Source organism: Cuculus canorus, chromosome 3 (assembly GCF_017976375.1).
Source record: "Cuculus canorus isolate bCucCan1 chromosome 3, bCucCan1.pri, whole genome shotgun sequence".
In the NCBI taxonomy this organism is placed as follows: domain Eukaryota; kingdom Metazoa; phylum Chordata; class Aves; order Cuculiformes; family Cuculidae; genus Cuculus; species Cuculus canorus.
In genome coordinates, this window is record NC_071403.1 from 88,627,790 (window position 1) to 88,642,111 (window position 14,322).

The 14,322-nt window shown below is 41.3% G+C and overlaps 1 protein-coding gene across 2 annotated transcripts in view; it reads right to left on the bottom strand.

The window, feature by feature from the left end:
* Window positions 1-14,322, bottom strand: part of XDH (xanthine dehydrogenase) — a 54,292-nt gene that overhangs the window by 17,697 nt on the left and 22,273 nt on the right. For both annotated transcript variants that reach the window (XM_054061809.1, XM_054061808.1), the window contains exons 14-23: window positions 14,104-14,213; window positions 12,234-12,418; window positions 11,538-11,712; window positions 10,999-11,088; window positions 10,233-10,402; window positions 7,659-7,782; window positions 7,142-7,261; window positions 5,526-5,622; window positions 3,686-3,810; window positions 2,838-2,971 (exon numbers count right to left, since the gene is read on the bottom strand). In XM_054061809.1, coding sequence (XP_053917784.1) covers window positions 2,838-2,971; window positions 3,686-3,810; window positions 5,526-5,622; window positions 7,142-7,261; window positions 7,659-7,782; window positions 10,233-10,402; window positions 10,999-11,088; window positions 11,538-11,712; window positions 12,234-12,418; window positions 14,104-14,213 — 1,330 coding nt within the window. The remainder of the gene's footprint in view (window positions 1-2,837; window positions 2,972-3,685; window positions 3,811-5,525; window positions 5,623-7,141; window positions 7,262-7,658; window positions 7,783-10,232; window positions 10,403-10,998; window positions 11,089-11,537; window positions 11,713-12,233; window positions 12,419-14,103; window positions 14,214-14,322) is intronic.

The following is a 14,322-nucleotide window of genomic DNA, read 5'->3' on the forward strand; positions in this document are numbered from 1 at the left end:
TTCTTTGCCTCAGTCTTTAATAGCAAGGAAAGTTGTTCCCTCTGTGTACAAACCCAGGAGTTGGAGGAGCAGAATGAGGCTCCCATGATCGAAGAGGAGGCGGTTAGAGACTTGCTTGCCCACCTAGACACCCACAAGTCTATGGGGCCGGATGGGATCCACCCAAGAGTATTGAAGGAGCTGGCAGATGTCCTTTCCAAACCCCTTTCCATCATCTTCCAGCGGTCCTGGCTGACTGGGGAAATTCCACTAGACTGGAGGCTGGCTAATGTTGTGCCCGTATACAAGAAGGGTTGCAGGGAGGATCTGGGGAACTACAGGACTGTCAGTCTGACCTCAGTGCCGGGGAAAGTCATGAAACAGGTAATTTTGAGTGCTGTTATGAAGCACATGCAAGAGAACTGGGTGATCAGGCCCAGTCAACATGGGTTTACAAAAGGCAGATCTTGCCAAACTAACCCGATCGCCTTCTATGACAAAATGGCTCGACTACTGGATGAGGGAAAGGCTGTGGATGTAGTCTTCTTGGACTTCTGTAAAGCCTTTGACACAGTTTCTCACAGCATTCTGCTTCAAAAACTGTCTGCCTCTGGCCTGGATGGGCGCACAATCTCCTGGGTTGAAAACTGGCTGGATGGCCGGGCCCAGAGAGTGGTGGTAAATGGAGTTAACTCCAGCTGGAGGCCAGTCACAAGTGGGGTTCCTCAGGGCTCAGTACTGGGTCCAGCTCTGTTCAATGTCTTTATCAATGACGTGGATGAAGGCATTGAGTGCACCCTCAGCAGGTTTGCAGATGACACTAAGCTGGGAGGAAGTGTGGATCTGCTGGAGTGTAGGGAGGCTCTGCAAAGGGATCTTAACAGGTTGGACCGTTGGGCTGAGGCCAGTGGGATGAAGTTTAACAAGGCCAAATGCCGGATCCTGCACTTGGGGCAAAACAACCCTATGCAGTGCTACAGACTGGGGGAAGAGTGGCTGCACAGAGGAGAAGGACCTGGGGGTAATGGTTGACAGCCAACTGAACATGAGCCAGCAATGTGCTCAGGTGGCCAAGAAGGCCAATGGCATCTTGGCTTGTATCAGAAACGGTGTGACCAGCAGGTCCAGGAAGGTGATTCTCCCTCTGTACTCAGCACTGGTGAGACTGCACCTTGAGCATTGTGTTCAGATCTGGGCCCCTCACCACAAGAAGGATGTTGAGGCTCTGGAGCGTGTCCAGAGAAGAGCAACAAAGCTGGTGAGGGGGCTGGAGAACAAGTCTTACGAGGAGCGGCTGAGAGAGCTGGGGTTGTTTATCCTGCAGAAGAGGAGGCTGAGGGGTTACCTTATTACTCTCTACAACTACCTGAAAGGAGGTTGTGGAGAGGAGGGAGCTGGCCTCTTTTCCCAAGTGACTGAGGACAGGACAAGGGGGAATGGCCTGAAGCTGCACCAGGGGAGGTTCAGGCTGGATATCAGAAAAAAATTCTTCACAGAGTCATCGGGCACTGGAACAGGCTGCCCAGGGAGGTGGTTGAGTCACCTTCGCTGGAGGTGTTTAAGGAACGGGTTGATGAAGTGCTTAGGGACATGGTTTAAGGGAGTGTTAGGAATGGTTGGACTCGATGATCCAGTTGGTCCTTTCCAACCGGGTGATTCTATGATTCTATGACTTTTGTATTAAAAAGGGTAAATTCTTACAGATAGATGCTAATAACTGAGCAATCACTGTTTTCCAGACTATTTTTAAGGCACTCTCTTGCCTTTGCAAGAAAGAATGGCACATGAATTACATAATAATGCTAAGTACTTAACTACCCTTCAATTTGACCTTGTTTCTTATTTGCTTGTTTATCATCCAAGGAGGACAACAGGAGGAGAAGAGGAGTTGATCTTCATTTTCTAACAATTCTGCCTTTCTGGTTACTCTCCTCAGGTTGTAAAAATATATAGGGAATGTCACAGATGTTATTTCGTAACTTCTGGGGTATAAAACAGTGGTTTGGCTGGCACAGATAAATGAAATAAAATGCACACGTATTACTGATCAATTAGAGAAAGCAGGTGGTTTGCTCAGAACAGCAAAATCAAAGCTGATTTCAGTACAGCTTCATATTGGCTGTTGTCTTCCAAAGACATTATATTGAATTGCGGCTGTGCTGCAAGATCCATATAGCTTTGCCAGCAGAGTTCATCCTAACCTACAAGGGCAGTATTGGAAGGGGCAGTGTTATATGCAGTGAACAAATGTAACCTCAAGAGACCATGCTCACTCACAACTACAGAAAATTGCACACTTAAAGGTGAGCCCATATCAACACCCCAGAAAACAGAAGCATATTTCTAATCTATACTTCACAAATGGTTACAGTCTAGGCTCATTTCCTGAATTTTAGGGGACTGAAAAGCATGGGTTTGTATTCAGTGACCTGTCATACTTCCTAGGGAAAAATCCAAAGGAAGAGTTGCAGAAGAGCAAAGAAAGAGTGGTGCAAGGCTTATTTGCTGGAGTTTTGAGCAAAGAAGAGACTCTCACACCTCTGTTGTAAAAAACAACACAAACAGCTACTGCTGGATTTTGAAAGAGTTTAGGGTGACTTGAAGGGGACAGGCAGAGAATTTGAGATACAAGAGTTTTCAGAGAAAAAAGTAGCAGCAGAGTAAGGGGTTTTCCCCCGTAGCCTATTAAACGTTGACATTCCTGGACAAGCTTAGCTAGTCTGAGCAAGTTCAATTCCTCCTACCAGCTGAGCCCACTAGACACCTCCCTTTGTGAATCCCAGGCTATAAACTCCAAAAAAGAGCCAGGTTGGGACAGTCTGAAACAAAGAAGTCCTGTTCCCCACACCCACACTTACTTGAAGGCTGCGACAGCCACTGCAGTTGTCAAAATAGTATTCCTAGTTTCTTTTCCTCCAAATCCTCCTCCCATTCTTTTCACCCGAACCACAACACGATTTGAAGGGACTCCCAATGCATTAGCAGCAAACTCCTAAAGAAAAACAGAACAGCAGGACATGTACAAAGCTGAGCTGATGTTTAGAACTAGATACCAACACATTGCTTTTCTTCAACCGCAGCAACAGCACAAACCCTCTGTTCCATCAGAGGTTCGGGTTTGTTGCAATTGGAACCAATAAGCCCAGGTATTCACCCCTGAGGTGGGAAGGTGTACAGTTCTTCAGCAGACAGCACCAGGTTCAGGAAGAGACAGGCATGAGATGAGGTTACTAAGATATAGGTCTCATTTAGCATAAGGTTAGACAACCGTAACACTCTGTCCATTCTCCAAATTCAATTAGGAGACATTTGGACAGGCTTGATGAGCCAGTAAATTGGCCAAAAGCACCCCATTGTGCCAGTAAACTATCTTGCAAGATAGCAGATTAGGTATACATAGTCAGCACCACCTCTCTTTTTGACATGTTATTCAATAGCCATGCCTACCGACCAGCTGACACCCTCTCCAGAAAAGACTAAGCATACAATTCCTGGTGACAAAGATGTACCTCCAACAGAATCATCTCTTCCACCTGAAAGTGGATGCAGGACACCAGTAGGACTTCAGATCCTATATCCAACTCTAAGCCTGTTTGGGGTTTTTTATTCACAACAAGATAGTATCAATTGTAAAACATCTGTTTCTCAGTTTTAAACTAGATATGTCTAGATGTCTTTTTTAGGTAACAGGTCAATGAGATAATACCTGTGTCTTTGCTGGGTTTTGGGTTGACACAAAGAGTTCCATCTCACCATCTTCCCCCTTTGGCACAGCCACAGTACAGTGAGTCTCCAGATAGAAATGCTCCTGTCCACCAAGGTACATCTCTCCTAGAAAATTGAAAGAAATGCCCAATATAGGGTGTCCCTGGAATTATGTCTCCCATCACATGCTGCCTGCAAGCCCTTTTGACATGTGTTAAACAACAGTCCTTTGCACTGCCCAACATTAGATATCCCTAGCTCAAAAAATGGCACTTTTGATTCAATGTTTAGAAAATAATTAAAAAAAAGCCCAAACAAACAGACACACACCCCTCCACTTTCTAGAAATCTTCAGTATAAAACATAAGTGGCTGGCATTTAAAAAATAAGCCTGCACACCATGCCGTTAGACCCAGCATCCCTTAAGATGCAGTGCTTGTTGTCTTTCAGGCTGCCCTGGTAACACCACTGAGATGAAGGATGAAAATAAATCAAGTATAGTCTAGCTGGGCAGATCAAATACAAGGTTGCAGACTTCAAAACAGGTGAACAAACCTAGAAACTGAAAATGCCTTAAAATCTAACTGGGAATCATCTCTCTGTCACTGCATGGGCCTCTTTCTCAGGACAGCTTACCTGGCCGTCCTGAGGGTACAATTCCAGTTATGCTACACACTAGTAAATGTCAATCAACCTCCTTTCTCAGTCATGGCCCTGGTCTATCCAGTTGCCGTGAGAATTAATCTTCAAAATAATTCTCAAAATCACATTTCTCTCTCATCTTTATTCAATTCAGCAACACCTGAATATAGCTGAAAATAGCTGCCTTCATTAGATGCATCAGTGACAAATGCACATATGCATGTGACACCACCTACCCTGGTACGTAACAGGGGCCTTTCCCTTGTCTTCTCTAGGGGGTTAGCCTGGCATTCACACAGAATTACCTACAGGGAGGTAAGGGAGGCACACTTCTATGATATTCAGAATAATCCCTTCACACCATGCTTTGTATCTGTAACTGATCCCTTTCAGATCTGTAAGGAGGTCACAACATCCTCTTATAGGATAAATATAATAAATATAGCTCTCCAAAGGTCTGATGCTTGAGAGTCTTCCTCTCAGGAGCTATTTATCAGTGATGTATAAGCCAAGAAATGGCATGAGTCTGACAGTATTCTAGTTCACAGCCCTGGCACTTTCCTCTTCAGACTCACAGAGGTTTTAGCTAATCGCTAGTTATGTATGTCTCTACAACCTGCTTGGCAGACTCCAACTGAATGAAACTAAGGAGCACACCAAAAGAAAACCCCATTCTTGAATGCAGACCAATAATCAACGTTGAGGAAGTGTTACAGAGTAGTGCCATGTACTTTGTAATACCTATATTGATTAACATTGTGGATCAGGTTTTCAGAAGCATGCTTGTCACATTTTCAAAAGATACAGTCGTATATCAGGTTAAAGAAAGTAGACTGTCTATAAGATTCAGACCAGACTACATCTGGACAGGGAAAAGCTCATATATGGACATGTTTCAGGGGAAAAAAAATCAGCTTGTAGAATATTTTCTCAAGAAAAATGTGTCCATACATTGTAAGGGAGTGTTTACAGGGCTTCTGCTGGGAGCATCCACATCCATTTGAAACAGAAATCAAATATTTCACAAGCTGTTTGTATATAAATAGTTAATTGAAACTTAATATGAAATTAATTTAGCTCAGCTAGCCTTATTTTCATGAGTTCAGTATTATCACATGCATAAAAAGGAGGCTGACAAGTTTGACTTATTTTGTCACTAACTATCCTATTTTAAAAAAAGTATTGGTGCTTATTCTCACCTTCCAAAATGTGATCAGATTCTTCAAATCCTTTCTTCACATCTCCCTTAATAATTCTCTTTATAGACTTAAAAAAGGATTGTTTCTCAATGGCTTCCTAGGAAACATAATAACACAATCAAATTTTTGTGGAGGCAGAGTGAAAACAGAACTTCCTCTGAGTAAGGAAGAAATATTCCAGATGAAAAGCACAAGAACTTAGCAAATACTAGCTATGGTAACACACCAACAACTTGACTTAAAACAGTACAAAGTAATTTTTGGCACCACACCAATTTCACAATAAACACCATAACTGGATGATCTTAGCTTTCTCCTTGTAAATCATTTTACCTTATGGACCCAGAACTTTAGCATCTTTTGCCATCAGAGCTACGACTTAAAACTTAAGTTTGCTGTAGTCTGTGGCCCAAGGGCCTGGGGAGGGAGGAGAAAAATTAAAAAAGAGACAGAAGAAAACTACGTCTCTCAAATGGGATGAGAACTTCTGCAGAAATAGTTAACTTCTGAGCTAATATAATCTTTCCTGGAAAAGATTTACAACCACATTTAGCTTTTGCCAAAACTGAAGCTTTCCATAGTGAAAAAACCCACATGGTTAACAAACAACAAGAACAACAACAATAGAAAAAATCAACAACTCAGAGCCGCAGAAAAGGAAAAACTCTCACGTGCTGTTTATGAACTCATGAATCATTCAAATCAAAACCTCTGTCCACAAATGACAGAACCAATATCTGTACCATCCAATGCACAATCTCTTTTCATATACAGGAATACAATTCACATTCAAAACACATAGCATGAAGTAGTGACCATTTAAATAATTAGAATACCATGGGCCTAATTTCTTCCCAATAAAAATGGCTTCATACTATTTTTCTTCTCATTTCATTTCTAGATGTGAATACTGTATTAGATGTTATCATCACTTTTACTGTCACATAAAGAAATCTTGTTAACAAGCCTTCACTTATAAAGAAAAGAAGGCATCAAGTGATCGAACTGATAATTTCTTCAGCTTTTGAGAAAAGCCACTTAAGGGCTGTGTCTTTAGTGTCAGCGGAGATGTTCATGGTGCAGAATCAATGCCTGAATATTAATTTCATCAGCTTTAGAAACTAGACAAGTAGTCTGCAGACATCTCAGAAAAGCAGTTCAATGACAGAGATAGAAAAGCCATTTTCACACTCTCTTATTGAGTGCTATAAATCAGAGAATTAAGAATGAATGAATAACAATCAAGCCAGCAGGGTAACACCAGAAAATAGTGAAAGCAAGCACCTATGTTTAAGAATTTAACTGACAGTAACCTTGTTGATTTAAACAGATTTGTGCAGAGCACAACGTATCTACCAGAGTTTGGTTTATTTGTTTTAACTTTAAATAACACAGAACAAGTTAACATACTCTCAATCAGTACCACACCAAACTGTCCTCTTTATATTTAAACATATTTAACATATCCATATTTATAATATTCCTTTTATCCATACCATGCTGCACTCACAAAGACTAACAAAACATGTGACTAAATAACCACGTGTGAGAACAGAAGTTAACTAGACATTAGGGTGTTCCAAGTTAACTGCAGAAGCAGGTCTAAGCTGTCTTACCTGAATTGTGACAATAGGTTTGAGATCTTCATACTTAATCTTCACAGTTTTAGCTGCTCTTCTGGAATGCTCTTGTGTGTCTGCAAGAACTGCACCAATGATATGACCAACACAAGTGACCTAGAGGCAAGATTAGAACACATCATCATTTGATATGTATATATGCAGTAACTGAATGGCTCATGATAATTCTCTTCACCTTTTCCTTTTGTGTAATATTTCATCTGTTTGTTTAGACCAGTCTATTTAAAACCAGTTAAGGGAAACAAACAACTTTGGACAGTAACGGAGTGAGCCTGTTCCAGCAGCCTGCAGCTTAGATACAATAGTACATATACACAGAGGAGAGGGGCATGGGGCAAGAAGACTCAGGCCTTATGAAATTTAGTATCAAGATTTCTGTTGAGTCCAGTGAAGTCAGGATTTATCTCTGTGTGGCAGAGGATCTCACTGGACAATATGAGAAATCTTATCTCCTAAGCAGCATGATTGAAAAGGGCTATTTTTAATCACATACCACATCCTCAGCAAAGACAGTTTCATCATTAGCAATGCCAGTGATGTTGCTGCCAGGAACATCCTTGGCGGAGACAAAACACACAAATCCAGGAATGCTGAGGGCTTCAGATGCATCTACAGAACTAAAGAAAGGAGGAGAGTTGTCATTATTATTCCTTTTTTTTTTTCTCATATACCAATACCATTTCAGGTCTGATTCCCTGAAGTCGGGCTATGCAGGAGAGGAGCTTGTCACATGAATATCATGTAAAACCAAGGCAGAAAGGGCAACATATTAGACTAAAACAATTAGGGACCTATACTATAATCTGAATCTTGACTGTGAGTCAGATCACCAGTTAGCTTCTTTAACCTATACTATATCATACACTTTTTCCCTAAGACCTACATAAACTTGATCCAATTGCCACATGTACTAACAGTCCCTTGACACCCTTTAGCAAATACAGACAGGTATGCCTTCAATGTTGTCTTCGCTGCCATGATTCTGTGAAGGTGAGATTCCTCCCTGTCTATTGACATGAAATTTTACTGCAGAAACCTACTTGTGGGTTTCTCTAGAGAAAATGTGGTTGTGAGCCAGGAAGAAACTGTTGAGTATCAATCACAAGGAAGCTGTAGGGTATTTAAAAGGATGGAGCAGAAATAACTCCCCAAAAGACAAGCAGCTTCATGAAAGGCTTTCTTCAGTAATCAGCAAGAGCGTTATCTATACAAAATACTTGTGTGCTTGAATCATATACAGATTTAAAACTAAGTGACAAGTGGTACAGCAAGTAACTAGAAAAGTGTAATATCATTTAATTTATATATGGAGTACTTAATAACTTATTACAAAAGACTTTCCATCTCATTTTGCAACATTTTGTACTTTAGCTCTGTAATTATCTTGCTTTACAAGGGAACTGTTGTAAACAGAAAAGCTGTGGCTTAGTTTTTGCTAACTGAATGATTTATTGTCTTCTGTAAATTGCTGCATTTTTTTCAGCAGGCTTGTTTAAATTCCTCAAACTCTGATACAAGCTGTGCCTGAAAGTAGCTATTTACACATCCCAGTGAGCTACAGACTTTTTAAAAGAGGTATTAAGTGTATGAATGAACTTGCTCTCATGAACTCTTAGACAGCAGAAACTGAAAACAATGCTGTTATTCTTTGGAAAGCTCACTTTCCTGCACTTCAGCAGTAATGCCTCAGAAAGAAACCCCTGACTGTTTCTCTTCATTACAAACACAGTGGTAGATGATTTCTGATTTACACTTGGTGGTCAAAAATCTGACTTGGGTAAAGTGGAAGCTTTCAAAGCCAATATTTTGACCAACAAAATAGGCTGTCACTTGATGAAATATTGTACCACTTCCTCTATGGAAAACCATAGGCCTACAGCTTGAAACGTGGATGCACAAAACAAATGCAAAAGAATGTGTACAGCAAACTCTAGAAAAGACTGCATATTGTCTGCATATGAGCATAGATCTGATGCTTTCCCTGTTGCTCCATCTGCACTAGTAGTAGTAACAATGCTTATGTGTTTGCAGCACTCATCAATGACCATGTTGCAACACCTAAGATTAAAATATGATAACAGAGCAATTCCTTTAATAATCTAGGAGTCACCTACTACATCTCTGCATCCATGAGCACAATGCTGCCTGGCCAGTGTCAGACCACTGTGGGAAACTGCTGAGCAGGAAACCTAAATAGGCAGCAAGTATTGTCAAATGAGGAAATGGCACACCAGAAGGCTATTGAGGGTGACATGAGGCAATGTAATGCAGAGTGTTCCAGATCACAGCATTTGAGGGCAGATGAGATCTTGCAAACCCACCACAATATAAACACAATTCGAGACTGTGGGTGGCAATCAGTCCTGCATTAAAACTCACATGAGAGTGTAGATAGAGTTACCTGCCGGGACAGGATTTTTAGAGTTGGTTAGTCCCTATAGTTATAAATTATGCATAGTTTGTGCTCTGTTTGGACAAGATGTTTTCAGAGACAGCTGAACTTCCAAATACTTACCTATTCTTCTGGCTGCAGCCAAGTACAAACAGCTCTACTCCTAATGGCCATTGTGGCCAACGCAAGCAAACATTGTGCAAAGACGAAACCCGAAGACATCTGACTTAAACACTAGCAGGAGTGCTATGGTGGAACTGCACTTACAGCCTAAATTTTTAGGTAGATAGGAAAGGGCATGTTCAAGCTGCATGCTCTGATCAGTGACTAAAATTACATCTTCTCAGACTCTGTGGTGCTCTCCTACCTTGCTCCTTTTTAATTCTGCATGCTTGAGTATATAAGAGATGGGACATACAAGGAAAGCTGCCTAGGGCTGAGGACTTTGCTCCAACAAAGCTTCAAGTTCAGTGTTAATTCCCTTAATACCCACCAAAACACACTTGCAAGGCAGCTGTAACACATACAGCTCACCTCCATGTAGCAATGTACGATGAAATGGAGTTCCTATTAATGTAAAAACCTTTCCTTCACCTGCAACTTGACAGGTCAATGTTTTCTAAGCCACTGGGCACTGGATGCTTCCAACACCTGAAACTCAGAAGCAACACTTACAGGATCTTAGCGTGGGCTTTGGTGCTGGTTACCAGCGTTAGATATAGCTCATTCTCATAGTGAGGGATGTCGTCACAGTAAACAGCTTCTCCACACGCTTGTTTGGCTGCTGAAACATGCATCAAAGGACGGCCAACCATATCTTCAAATGCCTGCCCTCTGGGCACTTCCTGGAATAAAACACATGACTGACTACTACTGCTCATACTACAGCAGAGAGAAGCACTGATGGGAGAGCAAAAGGCAAAGTGAGATATTCTAGCAAGATGGGGAATAGGATGGGCCCTAGTCCCATGGGAAAGGAAGGCAAACAAGATGGAGTGGCTACACAAAGGAGGCTGTAGAGAATGAAGTAAGAGGGATTCACTTTTTGGAACTACTATGGAAAAGTAGGGCTCACATAAAAGGTTCAAGTTCTGCAGCTAGCTTCTGTCCTCAAAGCTAAAGAAAACTGATCATTAACAGATAAATAAGGAAGGAGAATCTGAAGCCTAAGAAACAAAGAGGGAGGAAGGCTGTAACTGTGGAAAGCAGGAGGACAATTTCAGTTTGGATGTGGAACTGGATGCAACCCACAGCTGCACACAGCAGGAGCAGTCTGGAGCAACAACAGGGAAGAACATTGTACCCTAAAGCAAAGGAAGAGACAGACCCAAATACAAGCCTCAAGAATTATGTAGGTACATGTGTTGCTCAGGAAGGCAACAAGAAGCAGTTTTAACTACAGAAAAGCCAGGGTCTACATCATGCAGATAGTGTTACTTACTTGGAAGAGCTGGGCATTTGCAACGGGATCTTTGTGAAACAGCTCTGTAGCACTGATATAGTTTGAGGGGATGGGCTCACACAGATTGTTCTGCCAGAGACATATTGAAGAAAAATCAGCCTCCCTGCCAGCTCCTTTCTCACATTTCCCTGTAACCCAGGATATTCCCCATCCTTCACTGAAGATTATCCATCTTTTACTAGGTGAAATGCAAAGAGGGCTCAGGATCTGTGCAAAGAATAGCCACAGATGCACAAGAGCAGTTGTAAAGCATGGAAGGGGACAACTCCAGGAATCCTCCTCAGAACCCACAGATCAGCATCCTTCCACAGCAATGTGGGGATGCTACAAGGAAGCAAGTGGGAAGACACACTAGCCACTGTCATGCAGGGAAGTAGAGTAGCTCTGACAGCTACTGCAATATGGACTTCGTTATGACATACAAGTCTGCCTGAATCCGAACCCACCCTTTACTGTCCCACCAAGATGGGACATACAGGTCTACCTGTCCCCAAACTACCTTCCCTAGCAGCACTCACAGCGCCATTGTTGTTTTTGGTGAGTTTTTGCAGGACTGTCAGGTAGAACTTGAAGAAGAAACTGAGTGTGAGTGTGCGTCGGAAATCCACCATCCCACCAGGTGCAGAAGGAGGCAGATCCATCTCACCCGCCAGCAAGCAGCAGGCATCTTGCAGCAGCTTCTCATTCCAGTCTCTGCAAAGAACAAAAGTGACACAGAGTCCTTGCTCAATCCTAAATATCACTGGGACAGGTTATCTCTTCGGACATGGCAGCTCCACAAGCTCTCGACAAACAATCACCTGTTCCATCCCTGTTTATAGTATTTGTGTCAGCTTTGCTGTCATCTTGGGCTCATGTTGTCTTTTCTAAAGATGTGGCAAAGCTATTAAATGATAAGAGTGCAGATTTTTCAGTCCAGTTTGAAAGAAAATCAGGTTTTGTAGGTCACACCCACATCTAGCTTCTGCCCACTTCAACAGATGAGATAATTTAGCAAGAAATGGCTCTGAGAAACTGACATGGTCTTTGAGGGTAAGGAGTACTGGAGGAAGCAAGGCATCACACAAAACACAGACTGGTAAAGAAGTGTAGCTACGTTTCTTCCCTTTCTCATTCTGTGTAACTATCACAGAGGATTTAAGGTATTTGAACTGCTTCTGTAAAAATCAGCACCATTCCATTGAGTGGCCTTTCTATCACAGAAAAATTCCTACCTGCCAGTGAGCTCCTGGCAAGTTTTTAGTGCCAGGACAGTTGTAGGAGCCATTCCTCCATAGCTTAGTTTTATCTCCTCCACTTGGCTGGTGCCATCTTGGAACAGGACTCTCATCCCACAGGTCACAATAGCAATGTCATCCTCCCGACGGGAAGCCTGCTTGAATGCCGAGAAGTATTCACCCTAGAAGACAGGAAAATATATATTTATATATCTATATTTATATTTTATATTTATATTTTTATATGTATATAAAAATATATATAGTTATATAGAGATATATAGTTATATAGAGATATAACTGAAGGGTGCGTTTCACTTTCTGATTTCAAGTAATTACTGGGCAGCAAAGGAGCATTAATAGCATTCTCCAAATAAAGACATTCTGCCACTCTACTTGTTAAAGCAATTAGCTTTCAAAAGGGAGAAAAAGCAGCTCCTTCTCTTCCTGCACACTTCAGAGATTTCCAATAACACGATTACAACAAGAGGGCGATATTTCTCCCTACGTCTCACAAGACACCTTAGTATTCTCGGTACAGAGTCCTCTGGGAGAAAAGGCACTTACTTTTTCAAAACAAAAACTTCAATTTAGCTGTGTGCTGACATAGCCCTTCTTCCAGTTGTGAGGAAATCACAGTTCAGAAGACTTATCCTGCCACATGCCAACACCTTTAGACATTTCTTGAAGAACTTTAGTCTCCCTGACTTAATCTTTGTGAGCAAAGATCAGGCAAGAAACCATGAAGCAGAGAGTTCAAAAGTTGTTCTAGTTTTTCAGATCAATGAGCTGCATATAACCTATGGATGAAGCAATTGCCCTGCTGGTAAACATTTGTTTGTTTTGTGAAATTGCCATGCCATATGGATGGAGTAATATGGTGTTTTCTATTGGTTATCTCAAGTGTGTTTCTCATTTTGGCAAAACAATGCTTCCTGCAGTTATCACAAGATCAAAGAAGAATCACTCAGAAATAGATGGAAAAGCACCATTAAATAGCTTTGTTCCCTTAACAGTTAGATATAAAAAATAGAGAGGATAGACAAAAGATTTATGGGTTCTATCCCATAATATGATGACACTTGAAGTAAATCAGCGTTTTTCATTTATAAAGAAAATGTGTCACTACACTGTGAAACCTTGCATCTTATAACTTGTAGCCTCAAACCCTAAAAAGCTGAATACCTTCACAGCCATAAAATTACAATCTGATGTTGTCAGCCCTAAAGAGAAAAAAAAAAGTTTCACCTTTTAAATGCTCTGAATCTGTTACTCCTCATGCTGCTACAGAAATGTTCATTGTTCAATTTGAAGGAAGTTTTGCAGGCTCATTTGAAGTTGCAAGTCCATATTACCAAAATGCCCTAATAATCAATCCTGTGGCTTCAGTCTTGCAAAGCAAGGATGCAGAAACTGAACTTCCCTCTTTTCCTTTCACAATTCTCCCATTTTTCCCATTTCAGTTCACAGAAATTAAGTGGTAACCTTGGGAAACTTTACTTTACTTCAGTAAACTCTAGGATTTTTGCTGTACTATTTTGCAATTACAACTTAGACCTCTGGGAACATCACTTCATCACTGTTTATCACTAGTGAATGCACTCAAAAAGCTCCAAACAATAAAGTGAAATTTATATTTCTTGCACTACAGAAAACTTCTCAGGCTTACCGTACTTTATGATAGAGTCCAGCTTCCGTTGCTTGTCAAAAAAGTATGTTCGCCAAATAATCTACTTGCTTTCTGGTCCACTTGGGACTGCATAAGCATTGCGAGGTTAGTCACCAAGGAAAAAAGTACCTAACATTGAAAAATAGCACTCAAATAGCAGCATTTTAGCTCCACGTAAGTCTTTTCTTACAAGTTTACCTTCTTGCTGTAGGGTATTTCAACAGAAAGAAGTATTTCTTCAGGCTTAACTACTGTCTTTCTGTATCCAGTGAAGAACTTCTCATCCATTGTGATAGTCCTTTTGCCCTCTGTAGAGCAAGGAGAGATCAATGGTGGATGAATGAATAACTCAGATTAAGAAAGGCAACAGTATGTGTGGAAGAGTCTTCAGCCTGTCTCTCTCTCTTGATATATCAG